This window comes from Aegilops tauschii, chromosome 6 (genome assembly GCF_002575655.3).
Source record: "Aegilops tauschii subsp. strangulata cultivar AL8/78 chromosome 6, Aet v6.0, whole genome shotgun sequence".
NCBI classification, from domain to species: domain Eukaryota; kingdom Viridiplantae; phylum Streptophyta; class Magnoliopsida; order Poales; family Poaceae; genus Aegilops; species Aegilops tauschii.
This window is the reverse complement of record NC_053040.3, coordinates 8,626,330-8,653,784: the sequence shown is the minus strand read 5'-3', so window position 1 is coordinate 8,653,784 and position 27,455 is coordinate 8,626,330. Positions and strand designations below refer to the sequence as shown.

General features: G+C 47.4%; 2 protein-coding genes and 1 long non-coding RNA gene across 3 annotated transcripts; 1 reads left to right on the top strand and 2 right to left on the bottom strand.

Moving 5' to 3' along the window:
• Nucleotides 1-149: 149 nt before the first annotated feature.
• Nucleotides 150-4,320, bottom strand: LOC109732915 (uncharacterized). Its single transcript, XM_020292115.4, has one exon. It carries the CDS (start codon nt 4,225-4,227, stop codon nt 3,139-3,141), a length of 1,089 nt encoding a protein of 362 aa, XP_020147704.1. The 5' UTR covers nt 4,228-4,320; the 3' UTR covers nt 150-3,138.
• Nucleotides 4,321-5,755: 1,435 nt separating this feature from the next.
• LOC141025667 (uncharacterized) lies at nt 5,756-6,178 on the top strand. Its single transcript, XM_073501579.1, has one exon. It carries the CDS (start codon nt 5,756-5,758, stop codon nt 6,176-6,178), a length of 423 nt encoding a protein of 140 aa, XP_073357680.1.
• Nucleotides 6,179-8,547: 2,369 nt separating this feature from the next.
• Nucleotides 8,548-9,861, bottom strand: LOC120966043 (uncharacterized). Its single transcript, XR_005759015.3, has 2 exons — nt 8,939-9,861; nt 8,548-8,735 (listed from the first exon to the last, which is right to left on the bottom strand). It is a non-coding gene; the product is annotated as an uncharacterized lncRNA (long non-coding RNA).
• Nucleotides 9,862-27,455: the final 17,594 nt, after the last annotated feature.

Sequence of the window (27,455 nt, the reverse complement as noted above, 5' to 3'; positions counted from 1 at the left end):
GGTATTCCTTAATTTTCCATATATAAGGTTTAGAATTATTACCCTCAGTGCTTGCTAAAACTCGAAGTTACTAACAAATGCAAAGGTTTCTGTTACAAAAGGTTTAGAATCATTACCCTTGATGCTTGAATTTGGACCTTGCACCTTACTTGGGTAACATAGAGCCAAATGGCACATTGTCCAACTACACGTTCAAAACACTTCGGGTTTGACATGGTCTCTATCCTTGATCAAACATAAAGTTACTAAAAAAGGAAAATATTTCTCAACACGAACATGGTTTCAATTGGGTCTCTGCGCCATTTGGCGCACCGGGTCATCTAGTGATCCAGAACAACGAAGCTAACACTTGAGATCAATTAGGCAGATTGGAAACCACACCAAACAGAGGTCAATATTCCAACCATTTGCTAGCATAGATCATGAGATAACAACATAGCTTTAGACACCTGTAAGCCCTTGATTGATGAAAACATGAGGAGGCTTGGTTTTAACCAGCCATAGTATTTGGACCAGATGGTAGGAGCTACATAGAAAATGCACAACTCTATTGTTCGGTTTTGAGATCACTTGTCCCTAGAACTAAATGTATCAGCCAATAGGCCATTAAAAATACAGCAGAAAAAAAAATCTGATACAGAGTAGTAAAGCATGAATTACTTTCATAGCACTTAATCGCTTCAAAAAAAAGATACTGCAGAAAGAACCAAGATTTTCAGCTCACAGGAATGAGAACAAGCAACCAACAAACTGGATCAATACTGAATCCTCGGATTGATAAACGTACTGCGGCCATCAACAAGTCCAAAATAGTAACCCATAAAAAAGAAGGCAGTAGTGGCTGTTGTTAATCTTCATTTCATGGTATGGTTTGCAGTTCTCTCTTCGTAATAGTAGCGTGCTCATCTCAAGTATTCTACTAATAACTACTCTGAATCATGTATACTTATGCTCTGAATCATGTTTAAATGGCATACATGAATGTTGGCGCCTACAAAAGGATATTTGTATGAGTATTGAGTGATTTGAGACAGGAAGAAATGAAAATCTCCCTAGGTTGAATTGAATTCTTAAGAGTTTGTCTCGTACTACTAGACAGAGTGCTCAGGATTTGAAAAGTTGTGAAGTCACAGTCACATAAAAAGGGCATAAAAAACAATACAGACATAGAATTACACAAAAGAAATCAGCACTTGGTCAAAGGGATATTTACTCATCATGGGGATGTGCGGGTGCATGCCCACAGATTCCAAAACTCCTGCAGATAATGAGAATGCTAATATAGCAAGGGAGGATGGTCTTGCAAGATAACCACAGTGGCCTGTGACAGGAAATGTAAATGATTGTCTACAACCGGTCTCTAAAATCTTAATAGCTCAACTGCATCATTACCTAGCGAATCAATGGACCGCTACCTAATTAAAGCTCTCAAGCACTGTAGTTGATCAATCAGCAACCATATAAAGCACGGAATTTTGCAGAGGGCAAGCAGTAAGATATGATTTTGCTGTCATCACATAAGCTAGATAATATAATAAGAAAGTATCGAGTTAAGAAGCACATTCATACCTAAATGAAAACAGGAGTTCAGAAGCCAACAAAACATGGAAGCAAAGCATAATGTGCACAAAAATATGCAGATAGATTCAGCATCTGGTATCGGGGTGGTAAACTTCTGGGTAGCTGATAATTCATGTTGTCCAGTATCACATCTTGCATCAATAAGTTTTGGTACAAAGGTCGGCAGTACAAAATTGATATAGTTGTGAAAATATACTTATGCAACACAGAAAAACAGATGCCATCTAGTGCAAGCAAGCTCTGTTAATGCCTAACTCTGGTTTGCATAAATCATAGGTAAACATTCCCTACGATGTAACCAGTTACAGACTAAACAGAGGTAAATATTCTAACCATTTGCTGGGCATAAATCATGACAAGCCCTGATTAAGCAAACCTGAGATTGGTAGACTTATATAAAACTCTACAACTGCAGTGTTCAGAGATCAGTTGTCACTAAAACTGAAAGTGTCAGTCAGTAGGCCACTCAAAAATTACAGGAGCACAATAAAGGAAAAAACTGCTACAAGGTAGTAAAGCAAGAATTACTTTCACATCATTTAATACCTTCAAAGAAAGATACTGCATAAAGAAGATATTCAGCTCACACAAACTAGAGCAAGCAACTAGATCAAAACTGCATCCTTGGATTGATCAATGTGTTGTGGCCATCAGCAAGTCCAATTTGTTCCCAAAAAAAGGGTCCAGAACAGACAGTCAGAAAAAAAAAATGATGACACGGACATATGAGGACTCATGGAAATAATTTCTTGCATGCGACAGACATACCATACTGGACAACCAACATCTTGTTAGGCAAGAACACTGAAACAAAGCTTGCCAGCTTACAGTGCCAAGCAAAACCTTTATGGTGCACTAAGCATTTAAATTTGTTAATTGTCGTAAGAAACTTTACAGCAAAACAAAGATTTCAGCGCGCCCTCCAGGCTATAAAAGAACATGGCTTGGCCATAAGCAATGTACAAGCCTGTTCCAACCCCAATCAGAGATGAGGAACTCAAACCTTCGCTGAAGCGATTCTTTGGACGCCCTCAACAAAATCAGAACCTTAGACACAGGAATACTCACCCTCGGCATCACTCAACCTGAACGCCTTCTTCAGGTACTCCATTTTGGCAGTGATATTTTTCCCGCCAAGGAATGCAACAATGCACAGGGTGTGTCTGAACATCCCAGAGTCACAGGGCACACCAATGCCATCGGTGCAAGCCAACTTCGCCCAGAATGCATTAGATTTCAAAATAGAAATTTTAATACAATGCAGAACGGCATGCTCTCACTTAGTTCCAAGTTATAAATAAAATGGCATGAGGATGAACAAGTTCACAACCAAGTCATGGTTTCTGCTCTACTAAATGATAACACTAACATATCAGGATTGAAATTATCAGTTTCATTTCATCAAGCGTTGGCAATGACCATACCAGCATCTAACAGAGCAGATAACCAACATCCAGTTAGGCAAAGTATACCAAAATAGGAATTACCAGCTTCCTGCACAATGAAAACTTTGTTGCACCGTACACGGTTTACCAATTTTCATAGCCCATTCTTGGTTCATGTAAATCTGGATCTAGCCGGCACTTCCCCTTTGCAAGCAGTCGCGTAGTCTTCAGCGAGGTGTGGTGCGGCTTCCTTGTGTGGGCAGATGAACTTTTCCATGAAAACCTTCTCAGTCTTAACCAGTGTTGTATAGTAGCCCCGCCCGTGCTCTAGCAATCCATTTTCCTTGAGAAATTTGACAACATAGTAGCGGGGCCTGAGCCGGCCCTCCAGGCTGTAGGTGAGCATAGCCGGGCGATGAGCAATGTAGGCCGGCTGCAACCCCACCTCAGAGATAAGGAAGTCGGACCTGCGCTTCAGCATGTCCTTTGACCTCGCCAGCATAAACGGCCCCTTGGACACAGCAATGCCAACCTCGGCATCCGACCACCTAAACGTCTTCTTCAAGTAGTCCACTTTGGCAGCGATCTTGTCCTCGCTGATGTATGAGACGGCGTGCAGCGCTTGCCTGAACATTACAGAGCCACGGGGCACACCTATACCTTCGGCGCACGCAACCATCGCCAGGACACGCCCTGGTTTAGCGCTAAGCATCCTTGACGTACGGATGAACAGCTTGGCAATATCACAAGCACCTAGCCCGCACTCTGCTAGGAGCTTGACATTTGGCTTGACCACCCTCTCGAGGTCAGAGCGGAGGAAGAAGTGGTCATGTTTGAGCGGCCGGACCATGTTCTCGATGGAGCCGAAGAGTGGAAGGTAGTACTCTAGCTTGGAGACGACGGATCTGCAGCGGAAGTAGCCGGGGGTGAGCGAGACGAGGCGCGCAATCTCAGCATTTGACAGGCCGAGGCCGGTGAGCCCCGCGACGACAGGGGCCAGAGTTCTCTCCACGCCGGCGCAGATGAACTGCGGATCCTTGGCGACGACGGCCGCGACATCGGCGCCGGAGAGGCCGAGGTCGGCGAGGAAGGCGAGGACGGCGTCGGGCTTGGCCGGGGACTTGAGGTGGGAGAGCTTGGCGGAGGCCTTGAGTGCCTGGGCGGTGGAGAGGAGGCGGTGGAGAGAGAGGAGTGGGGAGGTGGAAGGATGGGGAGCGGCGGAGAGGAGATGGGAGAGGACGCGCTGCCGGAGGTGGAGCATGACGCCGACGGCGGGGCGGCGGCGGCGGTGGCGTTGGATGTGGGATGCGGCGTGTGTCTCCTGCGATGGTGTGGTGTGTGGTGGGGGATTCTCTAATTAACTTAGGCTGAGCCACTAAGTAATCATCCAATCCCTGCCATCCAAATAACATCCAACGGCCACCAGAACATGTTTTATCTCATAAATAACAAAAGGAATTCTTGTCTTTTTCTAATATATAAAAAGTCTACAGGTCAAAAAAAAGTTCTTATCTTCTACCAAAAAAGTATTGTTGTATTGTAAAATAGTGGGATGCTACGGCGGCAATTTTCACGGAGTGTGTGGATATAGCTACAACAATAAGAAGGGTCCCGTTTAAGCATTGTTTTCGTTTTTTTAATCGATCCGTGCATATGCTAGCAAACTATAGTTATTGTAATAACTTTTCTTTTAGTTAGATAATGACCCCCCTGGTTGTCTAGTCAGCAAGCTCATGGATAATATAACTATCATATGATATAAATAAAGCTAGCCATGATGACCTTCTCTTAAAAAGACGAGTTACCCAGTTAGCATCGACGCCACCACAACATTATCATCATCACCCCCTCGATGACACATCGGTCGCAGGTAGCCAACAATGAAAATGACATAGTTGTGGCACTAAATCATTGTTGGCATGAGACATACAATACAATGAAAAGGAAGCTCTGAATTCGGTAGAAGAATGCAATCCATCACTCGGCACCGTCATGGTTGTCGTATAAGGGCCAGTGGCGGAGCTTGCACCAAAATAGTTGGGCAGGCCAGGCTGTAAGGATTGCTACTGGTTGGTTTTTTGTGACCCATGGGCTGGTTATAATGGGAGGAGAAGCTCCAGAGCTGGGCAGACCATGGCCCATTTGGACTTTGCCTAAGCTCCGTGAGTGATAAGGGCCACACGTGGAATCCGGACGCTCTGTCCTGGCAACAAAATGGCAAAAAGTGAAGGGGCTCATGGATGATTCGTAAGGGGGAGGGGGATGCAACGCGTGCCACCATTGGGGTCCTAGATGGATCTATTTGTTTCTCTCGGAGACTAATGGACAAGGGATAGAGTGTCACAGCTCCAACAAACAATACCTTCACCGAGGTGAGTGCCAACCCCATAGAAGTTTGAAATTATTGGGGAAAGAGCCAAAACAGAACCCCCCCCATCCCAATATTAATGAATCAGCATAGTCCTAAAACAGAAATGAAACCTACCGTACTACAACAGGTTTTACACATAGTTTCACCAGCGCTTTGACGACAGATGGTGTTCATGGATCATGCAATTGGTTCGGTCCGGAAGGACGGCGATTAATATTAATGGCGAGGTGGGACCATTCTTTACGTCCTCTGCAGGAGTGAAGCAAGGGAACCCGATCTCCCCCTCCTCTTCAACCTCGTCGTTGATGCTTTGGCTGGCATCCTGGATAAAGCTAGGAGATTTTGCCACCTATCGGGGGTAGTTGGCCACCTGATCCCGGGGGGAGGAGTCACCCACCTCCAATATGCAGATGACACCATGATCATGGTGGAGGGGTCAGACCTTGACATCGTGAATCTTAAGTTTCTCCTCCTCTGCTTCGAGGCTATGTCGAGACTGAAGATCAATTTTGATAAGAGCGAGGTGGTAGTCCTAGGGTTCTCCGCGGTAGAGCAACAAAGCATTGCGGATAACCTAAACTGCAGGCTGGCCACGTTCCCCATCACTTACTTGGGGATGTCAATGGCTGATACGAAGATTCTGATGAGTGCATTTGACCCGATGCTAGGACGTATGGCGTGCCGGGCTGAGCCGTGGCGCGGACGGTTTACCTCTAAGGCGAGTAAATCGGCCCTTATTAGTTCTAACCTTGCGAGCCTCCCCATGTATATGACGGGGATGTATATCTTACCGGAGGGCGTACACGGCTCGTTCGATAAGGAGCTTGCTAAGTTCTTCTAGCAGGCAGCCAATGGCCGCCAGAAGTATCACATGGTCAAGTGGGCGGACATGTGCATGCCCAAGGACCAGGGAGGCCTATGAATGTCGCACTCATGCTGAGATAGGTGTGGAGGATCATGCGAGGCGATGGGGGCTTGTGGCTTCAAATCATCCAAGCAAAATACCTAAGGGGAGAACCCCTGCTGGCATGCTCCCGCTCTGGAGGATCCCAGTTCTGGCGATCCATCCAAAGGATCAAGGAGGACATTCGTGTAGGAATCTCCTTCTCTATAGGTAATGGGAATGGGACCCAATTCTGGCTGGACCCATGGATGGGTACCGAGCCCCTGAGGATTGGATTCCCTGTCCTGTTCTCGATCTGCGCGGGCATGTTACTCCTCGTCTCCGTGGCTGCACGCTCTGGGCACTGGGATATACGGTTTCGTCGGATGTTTGGGCAGACGGAGAATATCGAGTGGTCTAGGCTACGTGCAGCCCTACCGCTGGTATTGTCGGATCATTCAGACACCGTGTCCTGGCGGCTATCACCGTCGGGAGAGTTCTCCGTCAACTCCACACACCAGGCATTATGTCGGTTCCCCACCATTCCTTGGATTTCTGCCTTGTGGAAGGCCCCTTTGCCCTTGAAGATCAAGATCTTTGTTTGGCAACTCCTTAGAGATCGCCTCCCTTCGGGGACCGAGGTGCGTAAGAGGCAAGGCCCGGGGGATGGCATGTGCCCCTTATGCACGGTGCCCGAGTATGGGACTCACACCCTATTCTCATGTACCGCGGCTCGGGTCCTATGGACGTTCGTCCGTGAGGCGCTAGGGCCCGACTGGGAGGCCCCGGACCTCGCAAACTTCCTCCAAACCAGGGCTACCCAACCTGTGCGGCAGCGTCGCTTATTTTGGCTTATTTTTGCGGCCTTGTTGTGGACTTTTTGGACAACGCGTAATAAAATGGTGATTGAGCGGGTGTTTCCGAGGCGAGCGTCCGACTCCTTCTTCAAATTACTTACTTTTCTGCAGCACTGGCACCCGCTTACTAGGCAGCGCGGCCGCGCTCGTCTTGACCTCATGCTGGATGCGCTCCTGGCTACAGCACGCCGTTTATCGTCTTCGTAGGGCCGCTTGTCGGCAGCCACTAGGTGATTTTTTTTCTTATTTCTCTTACGTTTCTTGGGCATGATTGTGCTGCTGCCCCAGCTGCTGTTATGTTGCGGATTTGGATATTGGTTGTACGGATCTTTGCTATATTTATAAAGCGGGGCGAAAGCCTATTTCGAGATGTGAATGAGCTACAGTATTTCCCAGTACGGCAGTATGTTCATTGCAGTTAGTTTGTAGCGGATTTATCAGGGACGGTAGTATGTTCATTGCAGTTAGTTTGTAGTTCATACCCATGGTTGTTGTGTCATGTTGGAGCATGGAGTGTACAGCCTTGCTTGTTTGTGCGACGGCCCGATAAGCCGACCGTGGGTATCAGATCCCCTGGGAGTGGATGCAGGACACTCGGGTAGATTCAGTTTGGGGCAGAATGTGTATTGTCTCAGTCAGAATTATTATGCTCTTAAATTAAGCAAGGATATTGATCTGCAAGTTTGGGGCAGAAAATTTTTATAATCTGTAACTGAACATGAGGCAGCCTGTTTCTATCGCTGGATTATCTGCAAGTGCTCTGTCGATTATGCGGATTAAAATCCAGCCCGTGAAATTAGCAACAGGGTGCCATGGTGTATTATTATTCTTTTGAGTGAATCCCTTCTTATTCTCAGCCTGTTTCGTGCAAGGAAGAATAATTGATCTGTACGTCCACACTATTTGATTTATCAAATGATAATGTGCAAGAAAGCTGTCGTCGACAAGGTCAACCCAGCTCCGATAGGGGAGTGGCGACTGCGGCAAGGTCAACCCAGCTCCGATAGGGGAGTGGCGACTGCGGGCACGTCAACGGCTCGTTCTGGCACCACCAATGGTTGTTCGGTGGTCTTGGAATCTCGGTGTAATTTTTATTCTGTTTGAGATGCTTTATACTTTCGGTGCACTTTGATAGTAGATCTGGATCATTTTGCAAAAAAGAAAAAAAACTAACACACGGATATATATATATATACTACAAAAAAGGTTAATACATGGGACCATCAAAGCGTAGAGTTCCTCTCTCTCAAATTCATTGACATCAAAACACAAGGAACATCTGTGTTGTATGCGATTCCTCGGCTTGGATTACGAACACCAGGTAAAGCATGTATTTTAGAGGAAATATTAACCAGATAAAACACAAGTTTATGTGAAGGGGCTTCCAAGGAAGAAATTTTTGACCAAAGTAACAAATGTGGATCGCACAACATAAGAAGCTCAATTATATTATTTGTCGGTAACCAATACTACATTTGCAAGCATATGTGATGAAATTATTCCTCTAGCCAGAAACGAAGCATAATTCTAGGCACAACAACACTGATCCTGCTTGCAATACGCATGAGCCGAGGGCTTAAAGCTCAGGCCGCATACGGTCTGGCAACGATCGTTGCACTTTTCCTGATGGAAGCATGGAAGATTCGCTCCATCTTCAACTGCAAGTTCAATCCATGATCCATGATCATGCACGAAAAAATATATGAATTGATGTATGTATGCATGTACGGGAAAATAGTGACGATTTTGGTAAACTAAACAGGTGCAGTGACTTGAATACGAATGAAAGTAATCGATCAAGACTCGAGAGGACAACAAAGAATTGGCAACACATGAATAAAACAAGAAGAGATGTTATTACTTGTGCGAGCGTAGCAAGACGATGACGATAGGGTGGAAGCCATGATCATAAGAACCACGAAAATCACAGCCTTCCTGGTAGCGTTGCTCTGGGCTGCCATGACAAAGAGATCGACAAAGAATCGCTTCTTTCTTCCTTGTGTGCTTAAGGATGTCGTAAGCTTTGGCCCTTGCATAGTCGTTTATATAGAGGGACAGAAATCAAACCTTTGGCGTTGAATTAATGTATCATCGTGTGGATATACGCCCGATGTTTTGGCAGGACTTAATGTATTAATTGATATTTAAGGACACATTTACGTAAAGACAATAGATACCTCCTTTTGATATATTTTTAGCTGGAATTAATTGGTTTCCAAAGATTTAGCATCCTCCTTTTCTTGGCAACGGCCTCTTGGACGCGAGTTCAAGGAAATCCTCAACGTTTTGAGGCATGCTTGGTATTAGTTTTTCATGCAAAACGGTATCCTAACATTTTTATTGTTTACTAGTATAATAGAAGGTCAAGTTTGTTCCAAAAAAATAGAATTTATTAACTTTTTTTGCAATTACTAAATCAATTTTCTATATCCGGTCCATATACACCCGAGAGCCAAACGTCCGCTTTCGAGGCTAGTCACTCTAGTTAAGTGCAAGCACATGGCAGAAAAAAACTAAAAAATTTAACCCTACCCACAAAAAAATAACTTAAACCTAGGGCAACCCGGTCCCTTTCACGCAAAAGAAAAGCCCAGCCCACTAGTACATGCGAGAGACTTGCCCGTGGGCTCCATTTGAGCATCAAGTAGTCCATGGTATACCTAGCCATCCGTTGGGCCGGGCCAGGCTTGGGCCCGGTCCGCCCGAAGCAGAAAACCTAGGTTCGAGCCCGGCCCGACCCGGCCATCGGGCCTAGAATTCAGGCCTAAGCCCGGCCCATCAGTGGAAAAGCCCACCGGGCCTTGGGCCGGGCCTCTTCGCAAAATGACAAATATGGCACGCCTAGGCCCAGCCCGACCCGACCTTCGGGCTCAAAACCTAGGCCTAGGCCCGGCCCATAGGTAAGACCAGGTCGGGTCGGGTCAGGCTTTTTTGGCCGGTTCGGGCCAGGCCGATCGGGCCGGGTATCCCATGGCCACGTATAGTCCAATACTTCCGTGTTTCCTATTTGGCGCGGAGGGCGCACCCATGCGACATGCGCGTACCCCTCTAGCCTTTGATCCTCCTGCGGGCCAGAACATTAACGGATTTCTTGCCCTCCGATTTTGGGAATGTTCTAGAACCTTCCCTGAACCGGATTTTTTTCCTTTCGATTTTTCTATCTTTACTTTTTTCTTTCTTTATCTTTTGCCTTTTCTTTTCATTTCTTCTTATTTGTTTTCAATTTCCATTTTAATTTCTTTTTTTGTTTTTCTTATTCATTTTAAATTTGGGAATAAAAAATTAAATTCATGAACATTTCTTGAAATCATGAACAGTTTTTGAAATCATGAACATTATTTAATTACATGCATATTTTTTTGAAATCATGAAGATCCGGTACATTTTTTACAAATTTGTGAACACCTTATAAAAATTGCACACTTTTTTAACTTTGAATTTTTTTGCGATTTTTCTTTTCAAATTCATGAACATTTTTTTGTTCATCGAATTCAAAAGATGTTCACCGATGTAAAAAATGGTCAACAATTCAAAAATGTCCATCACATTCAAAAAATAATTATCACATTTAAAAAATGTTCATTAAATTCAAATTTTATTTATCGAATTAAAAATATGCTCATCAAATTCCAAATTTGTTTAATTTTAACTCTGTATTTCTGTTTGGGTTGAGTTATATACTACTTTAGTGATCTAAATGCTCTTATATTTCTTTACGGAGGGAGTATATGGTTTTGTAGATTTTTTGTTAAAAGAACACTAGTTGCCTAGTTACAATTAGCTTTTATTCCATGTACTGTTTTGTCATCTCGCTCGCTGCTTGTCGAAAGAGCATCAAGTATGTATTTGTGATTAGCTTTTATTCTCCGCATTTTCTTTTCTCGTCTTGCTCGCTTTTTGTCACGTGCTTCTATGTATAGAGCTCCTATACTTCAATGGTATCTCCTCTTACCCTCAAAAAATATATAAAAAAAATGGTATCTCCTCTCCTCAGATAGCCGGGTAATCACCAATTCATGTTCATGCACGACATATTCTACCCGGAACCGACTATGCATAGAATAGCTTCAACTGCCTCACTTGTTTTTCTCTCTTTTTACTGCTGCCCCGTGTATTTTTCTCTTTTCTTATCCACTCTGGTGGAGGGTGACAAAACTGGGCTGACTGATTCATGTATGTTCGTGGCCGGTTGGCATACGTAGCGGCTAACCTTTGTTGATTAGTTCTCCCGTGCATACAGTTTGGGCTACAGATTCCTGAAATCTGTTGTGGCTTGGATTCCAGGGAATCATCTGTAGCTGCAGATTTTGAGAATCAGAAGCTAGCTGTTTGTTTACCAGGTTGTAGGAAAACCAAAGTGTTGTCAAATGTCTGCAATGACCTCGAATCCACACTTGGTCAATTACAAAACGAGAAAATTGCAAAAAACCACCACAATTGTGAACGCGATTTCACAAAACCGTCACTTTTCGTTTTTTTTTTCAAAAAACCACCACGTTTGTGCTGATAGTTTTCAAATAACGCTGATCGAGCGTTTTGCCACGTCTGAAAGCAAACCTGACCGGTTGGGCCCGCTGTCAGGTGCCACGTGGACAGGGGGCGACGGCGGCCATCACGCGCCGTTAGATGGCATCGCACAAAGCCTGGTGCAGCCGAACCCAGTCGTCCATTCCCCTCGCTCTCGATCCAGTCTCTGCCTCCCATCTCTTCCGCCGCTCATTTCTCGCCGCCGGCCGAAACCCGCCGCAGCCATGGTCGACTGGAAGGACGGCGAAACCAGCAGCGAGGACTCTGTGTCACCCCTCTTCAACGCCCACGACGACGAAACCTATGTGAGTATGATTTTCCCGTGGATTAGGGTTAGGGTTTCCATCGATTTGAGCTTTGCTTTTCATTGATTTGAGCTCTGGGAGTATATATGAGTTATATTGCACTATTATAGATCCCGCATACCATTGTTGACCCCGAGTGGTGTGGCATTGTTGCCGGAGGACCGGTGTGCTGCCACAACGTTGTTGTGCACAGGGCTGTTGTTTTTCAAGGAATCAACACTGGCCGTAGGTTTTACGGATGTGGTAATGAGGTTAGTTGCAGGTGTAGCGACCAGATCTCAAATGGTCTGTGCTGCTGTGCACCAGTGTCATCCCTGGATCAGTAATGCTGACACGCACAGTACAAATGGAGGATTTATAACAGAGTAGCAATCACACACTTATTACATCGAATATCTCCAAAGAGATAAGCATGGCTTAAGGCCATCTAATAACGATAACAGCGGAAGACTTGGAAGATAAGTGAGTCCATCAACTCCAGCGGCATCACTGAGTATAAGACCACGACCTAAGGCACCTTACTCGTCGTCTGAAAAGTCTGCAACATGAAACGTTGCAGCCCGAAAACGGGTCAGCACATAGAATATGCTGGCAAAGTAACACATAGAGAGCAATGAACAATAATAATGCTATACTATATGCATATATGGCTGGTGGAAAGGCTCTATGGTTACAGTTTTGCGAAAAGCCAATTTTATCCTACTGCAAAGGAATAAATTTTATTTAACTATCATGGTGGTTGAAACATTGAGAAGGTACCTCCAACTCAATCCCAATTAAGTAACATCATTAACCCAACAAAATTTATTATAAGTATCACAGTGATGAGATTCAAATGATAATCCAGATACTAGATACTCAAGTTGTCCATAACCGGGGACACGGCTAATCATGATCAGTTTGTACACTCTGCAGAGGTTTGTGCACTTTTCCCCACAAGACTCGATCGCCTCCGTTTGATTCTCGCACTGCATGATGTTTGAGAAACGGATGACCGAGACACAGTCTTTCAGAAACAATCACTCTTTACTCTGGATGGACCGGTACACCTACTTTCCCCTACATCTGCTAGTCCACCTCTTCAAGAGATCCTGTAACCTACTCAGCTATGCTAGAGCCCATAATAGCTTGTGGCTGCACACGGAAGTTTCTAGCATGAATAATCTTATGATCCCTTTGAGCCTGGGTGGCGGACCTTATACATACAGACAACACTGGGTTCTCCAGGTGCCTCAATCCACCCAGATGTGAGTTTTAGTTGCCACCTTAAGTTGAACCATTATTAAACATCTCACATCTGTCATGAATATCACTCAAACCCAATCCACGTCTACGAGCATAGCATGGCAATATAATAGCAACGTAGAAGTAACTCCCAAGGGTTTGATATAGTAAAGTAGGAAATAGGTACTACCTCAACTACTTCCCAATACCCACAGTTTATTTAGATCCTAATCATGCAATGTGTTTGGGAAAAAAGATCTAATGCAATAAAACTGGGTATGAACGGGATATGATCGAAGTGTTACTTGCCTTGCTGATGATCCGCAAAACCTAGCGAGTCGAAGTAACAAGCGGCACACTCCGGGTACTCTAACGCAAACAAACAAGCATACAATCAGTACTCAGCTAATGCACAGGTAAAACTCGAATGAAAGATCCAACCAGAAAGTTCAACTTAAGAACTCCGGTTTGCAAAAAGAATCAACTCGAAAGAAGCAACGAAAGTCAAACGGCGAAAGAAAGAAACTTCATTTGCTAATCTGGATCTAGGTCAAATTTTACTGTAGCAAAAACTTGTTTCAGTAGGTTAAACGGAAAGAGAATTTCGAGACGAAACTCTAGGCGCTTGAATCACCTGATTCCGATAAACGAGCGAGAAGTTAAACATATTCAAAAATTCGATCAGAAATCGAATTTGAGAAAATAACGAGAAAATCCGACGAAAAAGAAAAACGGATGAACGGTTAAATAACGGACGTTCGTTAACAGAGAAAAACCGACGAACGCGTTCGTTAAAACGAACAGTTCGGTGAACGCTCGCGAAATAAGAAAACCGAAAAAAACCGATCTAGGGTTTTTTTTTAAAAACAAAAGGTTTTTTTTTTTACAGAAAACCGGTCAACAACGAAGACGGCCGGCGGCAGTACCTCGATGGGCGGGCTCCGGCGAGGGGCTCCGGTGGCGGGGCTCGGGCGCGAGGGGCGGCGGCTCGGGGGGCTCCGGCGGCGAGGGGCGGCGGCTCCGGCGCTCCCGGCGGCGGCGGCGGGCAAAGCAAACGGCGGCGGCGGCGGGGCTCCTCCGGCGGCGGTGGTGAGGAAAGAGAGGGGGGGGGGGGCTATTTATGGAAGGGGGGTCCGAGGTGCTTGGGGAAGGGGGCACCCGAGGCGGCGGCGGCTCCCGTGTCCGGGACGGACTCCGGCGGCGGCGTCGTGGGGAGAGAGGAGAGGGGCGACGGGGCTCGGGCCGTCGGCTGGGCCTTTGGCCCAGTCGGCGCCGGCGCGGTTTTTTTTTAAAAAAGTTCTGCGGAAAGTATTGCGTAGAAAAATAAATAAAAATCAGAAAAATATGAAATAAATTTTCCCCGTCTAGTTAGAAAATCTAGAATAGGGTGAACATTTTTAAAATCAAAAATAAATATTTTGAAAACATGCAATATTTTTAATGCAATAAAAATTGCAAATAAAATCCAAATAAATTCCAAATAATGTTTTTAACATTTTTCCTCCAGTATTTCAATTGTTTTGGAGAAGTCATATTTTCTCCTCTCGTTTATTTAAAATTGAAATATTTTTTCGGAGAGAAAAATAATTAAAACCCCAATCCTCGTTTGAAAAATCAAATTTAAAAATTCGAGAAAATCCCCAACTCTCTCCGAGGGTCCTTGAGTTGCTTAGGATTTATCGAGGATTTGTCAAAATGCAACAAAACATGATATGCAAAAGATGATCTATGTATAACATTCCAAATTGAAAATTTGGAATGTTACAGCAGGTTAACTGAATGTAGGTTTGTTTGTTAGCTGGCAGGTGAAATGAACGGTTAACTCAATATATTTGTTAGATGAGATTTGGCAGGTTTTACTATGTTAACTGGAAATAATTTGTTGTGTTGTCTACTGAGTATGTGTGTTAGTTAGCTGATATTGTTGTCCTGCTATTAAATTTGTTATTTGTTCCATCATTTTAATTAGAACAAAGGTGTGCATTAGAACAAATTTGTTATTACCCTATCCTGCTATCTCACTGAATTAGGCAGGTTTTAGTAAATGGTTATTAATTATCATTATTACAGGAGGGAGACAATTGTGGTCTGGTTCAGTGGATTGACCCACAGTGGCCAGAACGCATGAAAAATGCACTTCGCAAACTTTGGGATATGTATGAGCAGAGTAGCAAAGAGAATGAATCCAAAGAAAAGCTCATAGTGAAGCTTGGAGAAGAGAAGAGGCTAATCCAGGAGAAGCACCACAACCACATCAAGGAAACAAGCATTTTTTTTGCAACAGTTCACAAGAATGTGATGAAGGAGAATTACAAGAAGATTATGGAGGATGGTGATGTAGAAAGTGCTGTAGTTGAAGCCCATGAAGAAAGGGCTAGGTTAGAGAAAGAGAATATGGAACTGAAGACAACACTCCAAGTGATCAAGCAGAGCAATGATGAGTTGGTTAGTAATTGGAAGAATGCTGTAGCAGAGCAAGGTATGAAACAGTTGAAGAAAGAGAAGAAAAGACTTGAGTATATCATAGCTGATTTGCTTAAGGCTGGGGAGGAGAACAAGATGAAGATAAGGAAAATTAGTGAAATTTGCAATGAGTAAAGTATGATGTTTGTTGGTATTATGTGTTCTGCCTTGCTGGTTGTTATTTGTTGAACTATGTATGGTGTGGTGTGAAGACTATTGGGGTCCAATATGAACCTTAGTATTATGATGTTGAACTATGTATGGTGGTGTGTGAAGACTATGTTGTAATGTGCAATGGAATATTTGTTGAACTATATATGTGTTTGGAGCTATGATATTAGTTGAATTTGCTCATATGGAATTGTTTTATTGATATGCATTCTTGTCCGAATTGAATAGGGTAGGGTTAGCCAAACCTTTTTGTTGAATGCCTTTTGTGGACGGTTGTCGAGAGGGTAGGGTTACGCAAACTAAAGTAGTGGATGCCTTTGGTCGACGGTTGTCGAGAGGATAGGGTTATCCAAGGTTTGGATAACCCTATCCTCTCGACAACTGTCGACGAGAGGCATCCACCACTATGGTTAGCATACCCCTAGCCTCTCGACAACCGTTGACGAGAGGCATCCACCACTATGGTTAGCATACCCCTAGCTTCTCGACAACCGTCGACGAGAGGCATCCACCACTATGGTTAGCATACCCCTAGCCTCTCGACAACCGTCGACGAGAGGCATCCACCACTGTGGTTAGCATACCCCTAGCCTCTCGACAACCGTCGACGAGAGGCATCCACCACTATGGTTAGCATACCCCTAGCTTCTCGACAACTGTCGACGAGAGGCATCCACCACTATGGTTAGCATACCCCTAGCCTCTCGACAACCGTCGACGAGAGGCATCCACCACTGTGGTTAGCATACCCCTAGCCTCTCGACAACCGTCGACGAGAGGCATCCACCACTATGGTTAGCATACCCCTAGCCATATAGTTGAACAACACCATTTTCAACAGAATGTGAAGCCATATAGTTGAACAACACCATAACATGACATCAGGTTCACAATAAACAACATGGTTCACATAGGTTGCCAACATTACACCAAGTTCTAACTTGCCAGCACCACAACATAACAAGTTTGGCAACATGACACATAGTTTGGCAGCAGCATTCAGCAAGTTCTAACTAGCCAGCAGCACAACAAGCACATAGTTTTCTCCAAAAGACAAGTTGCCAGCAGCACAACAAGCACATAGTTTTTCTCCAAAAGACATGCCAGCAGCACAACAAGAACAACAACTAGATATGCTCTAATTTCCACTAGCATAGAAGTAATCCCTAAGTCTGTTAGGCCTCTTCCTCACCCTTCCATAAGCAGATTGAGTAGTAGTGGCAGTCCTTGGAGGAGCAAATGAAGACCTAGCTCTTGATGAAGTGGCTGTTGTTGCTGATGAAGAGGCTCTTGCAGCAGTAGAAGTAGGCCTGGGAGCAGTTGATGCAGTGGCTGTTGTTGCTGATGAAGAGGCTCTTGCAGCAGCAGCAGAAGTAGCCCTGGGAGCAGTTGCTGCATTGGCTGTTGTTGCTGATGATGAGGCTCTTGCAGCAGCAGCAGAAGTAGGCCTGGGAGCAGATGATGCAGCCCTAGAACTTGCAGCAGCTGTTGGAGCAGGCTGTTCAGCTGCAACTCTTCCACCAGATGTTGCTCTTGAAGCTCTTGCATCTGTAGGGGAAGATCTTCTCTCCTGATACAAAATTAAAATAGAACAAAGGTGTGCATTAGTTGTTCACTGGTCTGAGTTTGATATATCACACCTGCATCATCTACACTATATACCTTAGGAGAACCAATCTTAGAAATTGGAATCTGCTGCTCACATCCATCTCCAATGTTCATTTCCATGTCAGACTCTCTTCCTTTCATCACTGTGACATTGACACACCTCTTGTCCTCATATAATATCAACATTTCTTCAACATCTTCCTCAGATTTGATTTGCTTCATGCCTGCCATTCCCACACCATGTTGCTTCACATAATACATTGAGTCCTTCTGATCATACCCCTCAATCCCAATAATAGCTAACATATTGATGTATGTGATATCAGATTCACATATGGTCCTTTCCATGTTGTCAGAACCTTGAAAATGGAACTTGAGATCCCAAGGTTCATCTTCATCCAAACTGCAAAAGTAAGTAAACCACATATTCAGTTAAGAAAATTCAGCTCATAGCACATTCAGTAAACTTAGAGAATTCAGTTAACAATTAAAACCCAATTATTTTACAGCAAATTCAGTAAACTTAGAGAATTCAGTTAACAATTAAAACCCAATTGTTTCACAGCAAATTCAGTAAACTTAGAGAATTCAGTTAACAATTAAAACCCAATTGTTTCACAGCAAAAGTAAGTAAACATCATGTTCAGTTAAGAAAATTCAGCTCATAGCAAATTGAACACCAATTGTACAATTAAAACCCTAACTCCTGAATCGAAAAACTAATTCCTTAATTGAGCTACAATTCAGTTAACAATTCTACAACTACAAACCCTAATTCCTTAGTTGAGCTACAAACCCTAATTGCACTGCCCTAATTCCTACATTCAGCTGCAAACAAAGGAAACCTTATAACTACAGTACCTAAATCACATCAATTGTTCACCTACACTACCAGAATCGCAATGCAAATAACTGGAAAGGGGAAAAACTCACTCCACGCCACCAAGGCCGGATGTGTACTGATGGCTATGCCCTGGGTTGGCCTTCCACACCTGGGCCAGATTGGCCACCGCCCTGGACTCAAGGTCGTCGGAGCTCGCTTTGAATCTGCTGACCTCCTCGCCGCGCTCATCGACACCGGCAATGGCGGATCGAACAGGGCCAGCAGTACCAGGGAGCACCGTCGGCGAGCTACGAAGGGCGGAGAGGCCCGCGGAATCGAGGATGGAGAGGTGGGGGTCGTCCCTGTCGTCACCGCCGCCGCCGGTCGCCATGGGGGAGGGGGAATTGGGGGAGGAGAGGGGGAACTGGCTGCTCTGGATCGGGTCGTTAGGCTTTGTGCGACGCCGTCTAACGGCGCGTGACGGCCGCCGTCGCCCCCTGTCCACTTGGCACCTGACAGCGGGCCCAACCGGTCAGGTTTGCTATCAGACGCGGCAAAACGCTCGATCAGCGTTATTTGAAAACTATCAGCACAAATGTGGTGGTTTTTTGAAAAAAAAAAACGAAAGGTGGCGGTTTTGTGAAATCGCGTCCACAATTGTGGTGGTTTTTTGCAATTTTCTCATTACAAAACAGAGCAACAGCAACGTCTTGAAAAATTGCAGAGCAGCAATGTTGGTTATTGTTGTCGATCTACCAGGCAGCAGCAGCAGCAGGAAGCATAGCAGAGCAGCAGCGCCGGCTGTTGATGTTGATTTGCTAGGGGCGGCAAGGAAGGAGCGGGCCATCAGCAGGAACAACGCATGTGAGGGCTTGGATGCAGTAGAGGGGATGTGTGGTTGGGGCAGCGCAGGTCGACCTTGGGGCGGCGGGGAGAGCAGGAGGTGGTGAGGTGGCACTATGGCAGAGGTTGGATAGGCGAATGTGTTCGGATCCAGCCGCCATGGATGCCAACGCTGAGATCTGGGGCGGCAGCTGGATCGATGGAGAGCAGCAAGAGGAGTGGAGCAGCCGCATCCCTACCCAAAGTTGGCGACGGGGGCGGCGAGATGGAGGGGCCGATACATTCGCCAGGTGCACGGTCAGCTTTGCTCTCCTATCTGCCTTCGATGGTGGACGGAGGACAGGGAATGGCATATGTCTTGTAGGTATACTTCTATTGGGGTAAGTGGCAGCTCGGGAATCACCGAATTCACAGCTTCCGCTTCGGGACGCCTCGCAGTGTAACGTTTACAATCGATTCCTAGAATCTACGGTGGGTAGCTGGCTGTTTGTTTGCGATTCAGATTTTCAGAGGAGTATAATCCCGGAATCAGAAGCCGAAGCTCAAACAAAGGCCACCTCTGAGGAAAGGCACGGCAATGTGATCGTCACCCTCTAGTATATATAAACGTGGGTTCCCATTGTTTGGGGCGTGACACCAACTTCTATATATACATTCCCTTGTGTTGCTAAAGCGCTCTGTTAGTAGTACTTATAACGGGATTCAAACCTTGAAATATGCGAACTGAGCTCAGATGGTTAGGTTCTTTATGGTGGAACCAACCTACCGGGGTTTAAGTCTTTAGACTTGACATTGATGCTTGCATTTTCTTTCGGCGATGTTCATTTAGTGAGAGGATGCGCCCCGTCGACTAGGAGGCACCCGTGGTGAATGCTTCCTAACATAACATAGTTGGTGCACCCATTGGATACTCTAACCTTCGAAGTTGGCACCCACCTACAACTTGTGATGTATCTTCCTATGATGCTGCAACGAATAATCCTAAGTTATGATAACCGTGACATGAATTGAAATTCATAAAATGGCAAATACCAACTGTTTATGAAAAAGTGAACCTTCCGTGACAATCATGAAGTATAAACTCAAATATATTAAGTAATCTTCTTATAACAAAGGCACAAAGGATAAATCAATACATAATCAAAGGATAGATTTTAGAAAGCCACATAAATCTTCAGAAACATGTATGTTCTTCACCATACAAAATAATGACCAAAAAAATAGTTGGCTTTAGAACTACATAGCGATTCTACATATAGAGCTATGAATCCTTTGTTCATGTAATTACCAGTCTAGTGGGCACTTCCCCTTCCAAAGTGGCAACATAGTCTTTTGCGAGCTATGGTGCATCTTCCTCGTGAGGACATATGAATTTCTCCATGAAATACTTATTGGTTTCCTTGAAAAATGTATCACGGGCCTCCCTTGTCCCCCGTCGACGCCGTCGCTCCTGCTCCGTCGCGGACGGCCTCCACCACCGCGCCTGGACCCGCGACCCTCAAGGAGCTCTTTCTCCGGTGGCCATGGTACAATACATCGAGCTCTGGCGCCGCCTTCAGCATACCACCCTCTCCGACGAGCCGGATCGCTTGAGCTGGCGCTGGACTAACAACGGCTGCTACTCCGCCAAGTCTTGCTACGACGCGCTCTTCGCTGGCTCCATCCGTGCACCGCACTGGCAGCTGACTTGGAGATCATGGGCCCCCCTTCGGATCAAGTTCTTCGCATGGCTGGCGCTCCAGGACCGGTGCTGGACCGCCGCGCGCCTGGCCCGCCACGGTCTCCCCCACCACGCCCTCTGCCTGTTCTGCGATCAGGAGATCGAGTCCATGGAGCACCTCCTGGCGGGTTGCCTCTTCTCGAGGCAGATTTGGCACAGATGTCTGGCTTGGTGCACCCCTCCAGTTCATGCGCCGACCGTTGGCACTCGGTTCCTTGACCGGTGGCACACTACCACGTCTAGCACCCCGGTGGCACACAAGAAGGGCCTCTCCTCACTCATCTTGCTCATCGCTTGGTCCATTTGGAGGCACCGCAACCATTGCATGTTTGACGGCGGCACCCCCTCAGCCACACAGCTATGCCGAGACATCCGCGAAGAAGTGAGCTCCTGGATCAAGGCAGGAGCAACTGGGTTAGCCACCATAGCACCATAGGCGCTAGATGCTTGTACTGGGGCTGAGCATACCCATCATCTATCATGCTCGCGCTAGCGACTACGCCATCCCTGTGTACGTAGCACTCTAGCGCCCCACCCTCCTTGTATACTCTTTTCTACCTATAAATGAATGATACGCAAGCTTTGTGTATTCACGAAAAAAATGTATCACGGCTGGGGCCACGACTGAGCAACCCATTGTCCTTGAGAAACTTTATAATGTAGTACCGAGGTCTCATCTGGCCCTCTAGGCTATAATAGAGCATTATCGATCATTGAGCAAGGTAGGTCGGTTCCAAACCCACCTTAGAGATGAGGAACACAGACTTATGTTGCATCAATTCTTTTGATTTCCCGAGCACAAGCGGCCACTTAGGCAGAGAAATGCTCACCTCGGCATCCGACCACCCTAATGTCTTATTCAGGCGATCTACTTTGGTTGTGATCTTCTTCTCATCAAGGAATGCAATAGCATTCAGAGTGTTCCTTAACACTCGACAGCCATGGGGCACTCCAAGACATTTGACCAATGCCATCATTGTCTTTACACACTCCAGGTTGGTTGTGATCATCCTCGGCAACATGATGCACAACTAGGCAATATCGCAAGCACCTCACCCGCACTCACGCAACATTAAGATCCACTTGGGACAGGACTTTCAACACCCGGGTACCCCTACACCCTCTATGAACAGTAAATAAACAAAAGAAACAAAAATTAAAAAATCTGAAACTTTGGAACATAAAAAATGATCAAAAATTCAAAAGTTTCAGCATCAAATAACATTTGAGGAGCCCTCACCTAAAAAAACAAAATTAGTGCTCAAAGTTTATGTGCACTTTTGAGCAGTAACTTTTTTTGTGAGGGCTCATTGAGTGTTGTTTGTGGCTGAAAATTTGCAAGAACATCAAAAGTTTGATCGTCTTTGATCCCCCAAAGTTCCAAATTTGGTTGATTTTTGTTTCTTTTTTATGAATTTACTGTTCTTGAGGGTGTAGGGGCACCCAAGTGTTGAAAGTCCTATCTCGGATCGAGAAAGTTCTGAGCTATCACACCTTTCTCGATCCACTTTTGTCTTGCAACACAGGAGGGTACTGCTGAAGTTGATAGCCTAGAGCAACTTCTCGGAGGAGTCAAGAGGTGCAGATAGTTCCGTAGCATGGAGACGATGGATCTACAGTGGAATTTGTCTAGGGCATGCAGGAGGAGGCATGCCATCTCAGAATTTGACAAACCTAGGTGACGAGGGTTGCGATGTCGACAATTGAGAGGCCAAGGACGGTGAAGAAGTCAAGAACGATGTCGGGGTTGGTGGCGGACCTGAGGTGTGACCCACGAGCCCGCGGCGGCGGAGCCGGCCACGAGAGGAAGGGGGAGGGGGCGTGGCCGAGGTCGCCGCGGCGGTCGGGGGAGAGGGGGACGAGGCGGCGCGATGGTCGTGCCTCCGCCAGCGGTGCCTCCCGCAACGGAGGGTCACGTCGCGGACCAGCCCCGCGAGTTCTTCATCAGGCTGCGCCGGCCACCGCGTCGTCGTCTCCGTCTCCCCACCCCCTTCGCTTAGGAGATGGAGCTCGATCCGCCCCAGACCCTCAGATTGCACATGAGGGGCTGCGGGACCGGCGGCACGCGGGTCGACGTCGACTTCCCCGCTCCTCATGTTATGTATCTCCGTCGCGGATGGAAGACATTTGCTCGCATCCATAGCCTGATGGTGGGGCTCGTCCTCTACTTCAAGTTAATGGAGGGCGGCCTGCTCTCCGCCTCTCCGTCAAGGTCTTCAGAGATCTTGGAACTCGCCTGAAGTGCTGCGTGGAGAGCTCCTCCGACGATGAAGATTCCTCCTCGAGCGGGAGTGACGAGGAGGACAGCGACAACGAGGACGATGGAGTCGGGCGGCAGGATGCCGACCCTGACTTCGACTGACCGTGCCGCCCCTCCCTCGGCCTCGCGCCCTGCCGAGGGCCTTCCTCGCCAAGCTCTCCATCGGGGGGCTCCCTGTCGTCTCCTTGGGCGGCTGGCGTAGGAGGGCCGGAGAAGGCGAAGAAGGCGGGTGGCGGCCGTCAAGTCGGAGTACGCGGGCACCGACGCCTTCATCGCATATTGCCGGCCCACTGCCTCGTCTTCCAGCTCCCTTCCTGGCACCGGGATGTTCTCTTGGTGCCTTCTGCTCCTCACACCTCGCCTAGGCGCCCCTTTTGCCCTCCTGCTGCCTTGTTCCACCTTCTGTGGAGAGGGACAAGAAAGGGATTATGGGCACCTTATCTCTTTTTAGTTTATAAGCCTGCGGGCACTTGTTAGAGTTAAAGCTTGTAATCCCCTTGCTCATGTTTTTTTATTCCGTACGAACTGTACCTGTATGGGACGTTTTTAATGAAAAAGGGTGCTTGCCGGGTTCTTTGTGCGTGAGCGAGGCCCATGCCAAGGAACGAGTCCTTGTTATTTCTAAGATAAACATTGTCGCCCGGCAGCAGGCCTTGCCGTCCCCCCACTTCGGTTGACCATTCTCGCGCTCTTGGCGGAGGCAGGGGCGAAGTAGAGCTAGGCTCCTCGTTTACCTTCTTGCTACCGCGACTACGACCAAGTTCCGACCCAGTGGGATAGCTCTTGGGTACAGGAAAAGGGGAGCACGGTGATTTAAGAATATAAACGCGGTTTCACATGTCCCAGTTCCATACAGAAAGGCATAACAGGGGATGAAAGGCTTATCTGAATCCGCAGCCCCCGGCAACCTTGGCCTGCCGTGGTTGGATCCTTGTGTCTTCAGCCCCCGGCAGTCTTGGCCTGCCGGGGCCGGAGCGCCGGTCCGTTCTCTTTTTCCCAAGCGGCTCAGCAGAAGTGTCCACGTGCCCTACGAACCAAAGAGGACAGAAAGACGCATACTCGACCTCTAGACTAGGGGTTAGTCGCCGCTAAGCACTATCAACCCTAACCGAGGGAGAGACTCAACCTAGCATGCATGCTATAACTTAGGGCGCCAGCGCTTCGTTTATTTATGCTCATGGTCTGCGCCTGGCTTTGTACAGAGGGTTACATGCCTTGTCGGCAAAGCTTGTACAAAAGGTGGCTTGCCGGGAGGCCCGGCAAGCCGCGCCTTATGGGTAAAACTTGCGAAGATGCTCGATGTTCCAGGAGTTGCTCACTGGGACAACATCTTCGGTCTCCAAGCGAACTGCGCCGGGCCTGGTGACTCGTATTACCCGATAAGGGCCTTCCCACTTCGGCGTCAACTTGTTGGAATTCTTGGCCGACTGAACGCGCCGAAGAACAAGGTCGCCTTCCTCAAAGCTTCGGGCATGAACCTTGCGGCTATGGTAGCGGCGCAAGGCTTGCTGGTAGCATGCTGCTCTCATAGCCGCCCGAAGACGATCTTCCTCAAGGAGCGTTGCGTCATCTTGCCGCAATTGCTCTTGCTCAAGCTCGTCGTAAGCGAGCACTCGAGGTGACCCGTATATGAATTCCGTGGGGAGAACTGCTTCTGCCCCGTATACCAGGGCAAAGGGTGTCTGGCCGGTGGCTCGATTTGGCGTCGTCCTGATCGACCAAAGAACCGCTGGCAACTCATCAATCCAGCGCCTTCCGCTCTTGTGCAGCCTGTCAAAAGTCTTCGTCCTCAGGCCACACAACACTTCAACATTTTCCCTCTCTGCCTGTCCGTTGCTCCGTGGGTGTGCCACGGAAGCTAAACAGACCTTGCTGCCGAGGTCTTGGATGTATTGCATGAAGGTGTGGCTCGTGAACTGCGTGCCGTTGTCGGTGATGACTCTGCTTGGCACACCAAAACGGCACACTAGCCCCTTGAAGAACTTGACGGCTGACTGAGCTGTCACCTTCCTCACTGCTTCCACCTCCGGCCACTTTGTGAACTTGTCGATTGCAACGTACAAGTACTCAAAGCCCCCGACAACAGGGGGAAGGGGCCCAGTATGTCGAGCCCCTAGACCAAAAATGGCCAGGAGAGAGGGATTGTTTGAAGGGCTTGAGCTGGTTGATGAAGCTTCTTTGAATGGAACTGACTCGCTTCACACTTGGTTACTAGTGCCGTTGCATCCTGGAGGGCGGTGGGCCAGAAGAAACCCTGCCGGAACGCCTTGCCGGCAAGGGCCCTTGACCCTATGTGGGAGCCACATATGCTTCCGTGTATCTCCGCCAATAGCTCCAGTCCTTCCTCCCAGGGAATGCACTTCAATTTCACACCGTTCGGTCTCCTCCTGTATAGGACGTCATCGACGAACTGATACATAGCAGACCGACGAGCTACCTTCTCCGCTTCTTCCTGCTCCTCAGGAAGCTCCCCTGTTTGGAGGAATCAGACGGTATGCTGTGCCCATGCCGGAGCCTGGGGCTCGACGACAAGGACCAAAGGCATTTCTTCTACCATGGGAGCGGCTGTCTCTGCGGCCAGGGCTTGACGGCCTGCCGGAGTTGGTCACTCCTCGGCAGGTTCAGCGTCCATGGCAACACCCTTGCCGGCGGCCCCTCGGGGCTCAGCGGGAAAGTACTTGCCGGGGCCTGATTTCCTCCGCTTGTTCTGCTTCGTTGATGGTTCGACGAATGGTTGAGTTAACCGAAGCAAAAAGGTACCTGGTTCCATAGGTAGCTTGAATGAAGCGCGCTTTGACAGGTAATCGGCGATGTCGTTCTCCGCTCGGGGAACGTGCTCTGCTTGTATACCGTCAAAGCACTCCTCCAGCTTCCTCACCTCATCTACATAGGCCTCCATCAACGGGCTATGATAATCTTTGTTGACTTGTCTGACGACAAGCTGCGAATCACCCCTGACGATGAGCTTTTTAACTCCGAGGTCTGCCGCGATCCTGAGACCGGCAAGCAACCCCTCGTACTCAGCAGTGTTGTTGGTGGACATCTCCCTGGGAAAGTGCATCTGGATTACATACTTGAGGTGCTCTCCGGTGGGTGCGACGAGCAGCACACCAGCACCGGCGCCTTGCAGCGAGAAAGCTCTGTCAAAGTACATAATCCAGTCACGAGCTGTTTCCTTGCCGGGGAGAGTGGTCTCCTGGATCTCTTCATCAGGCGTTGAGGTCCATTCTGAAATGAACTTCGCCAGGACTCTACTATGGATAGTTGAAGTACTTTCAAACTTCAATCCAAAGCTTGATAACTCCAAGGCCCACTCCACAATCCTTCCGGTTGCGTCTAGGTTGTGCAGTATCCGTTGCAACGGGAGGCGGGTGACGACAGTGATCTCGTGGGCTTGGAAGTAGTGACGCAGCTTCCTCGAGGCCATAAGGAGGCCGAAGAGCAATTTCTGCACACCGGAATATCTTGACCTAGCCCCCTGCAAGAAGGAGCTGACAAAGTAAACGGGGTGCTGCATCATCTTCTTCTTCTGCACCACTCCACTTGACTGCGCGGACTCTGTCCTGATGGCGTCAGATTCTGCTGGGAGCCTTGCCTTGCCGGCACCAGGCCTTGCCGGCACCAGGCCTTGCCGGGGGAGTCTCTGACTTGCCGTCTGCCGATCCTACTGTTGCCACTACCTCTTCGTCAACCTCCCTCTGCGCCACTAGCGCGACACTGACCACTTGATTCGTCGTCGCTAGATACAGCAGCAACGGCTCTCGTGGTTTAGGCGCAACTAGTATCGGCGTAGAGGAAAGGTATCTCTTCAGGTCTTGCAACGCGGCCTCAGCCTCTGGGGTCCACTCCATTGGGCCCGCCTTCTTCAAGATCTTGAAAAAGGGAAGGGCGCGCTCGGCAGACTTGGAGATGAATCGGCTCATGGCGGCAACGCAGCTAGTGAGCCGACGCACATCCTTGATCCGCTTGGGCGCCTCAATCTGCTCGATAGCCTTAATCTTGTATGGGTTTGCCTCGATCCCATACTATGACACAAAGAACCCGAGAAGTTTGCCGGACGGAACGCCGAAGACACACTTCTCAGGGTTCAGCTTGAGGTTGATCTTGCGCAGGTTGGCAAACGTCTCTTCTAAGTCTTATACAAGAGTTGCCCTGTCTTTGGTTTTGACCACTATGTCATCCATATAGGCTTCCATATTTCTATGTAGCTGGGGTCCAAAACCAATTTGGACTGCCCTTGCAAATGTTGAACCAGCACTCTTCAACCCGAAAGGCATCCGTAAAAAGCAATACATACCACATGGGGTGATGAATGCTGTCTTCTCTTCGTCTTCTCTTGTCATGAAGATCTGGTGGTAGCCCGAGTAGGCGTCGAGGAATGATAACAGATCACACCCGGCCGTGGAGTCAACAATCTGGTCGATGCGCGGCAAC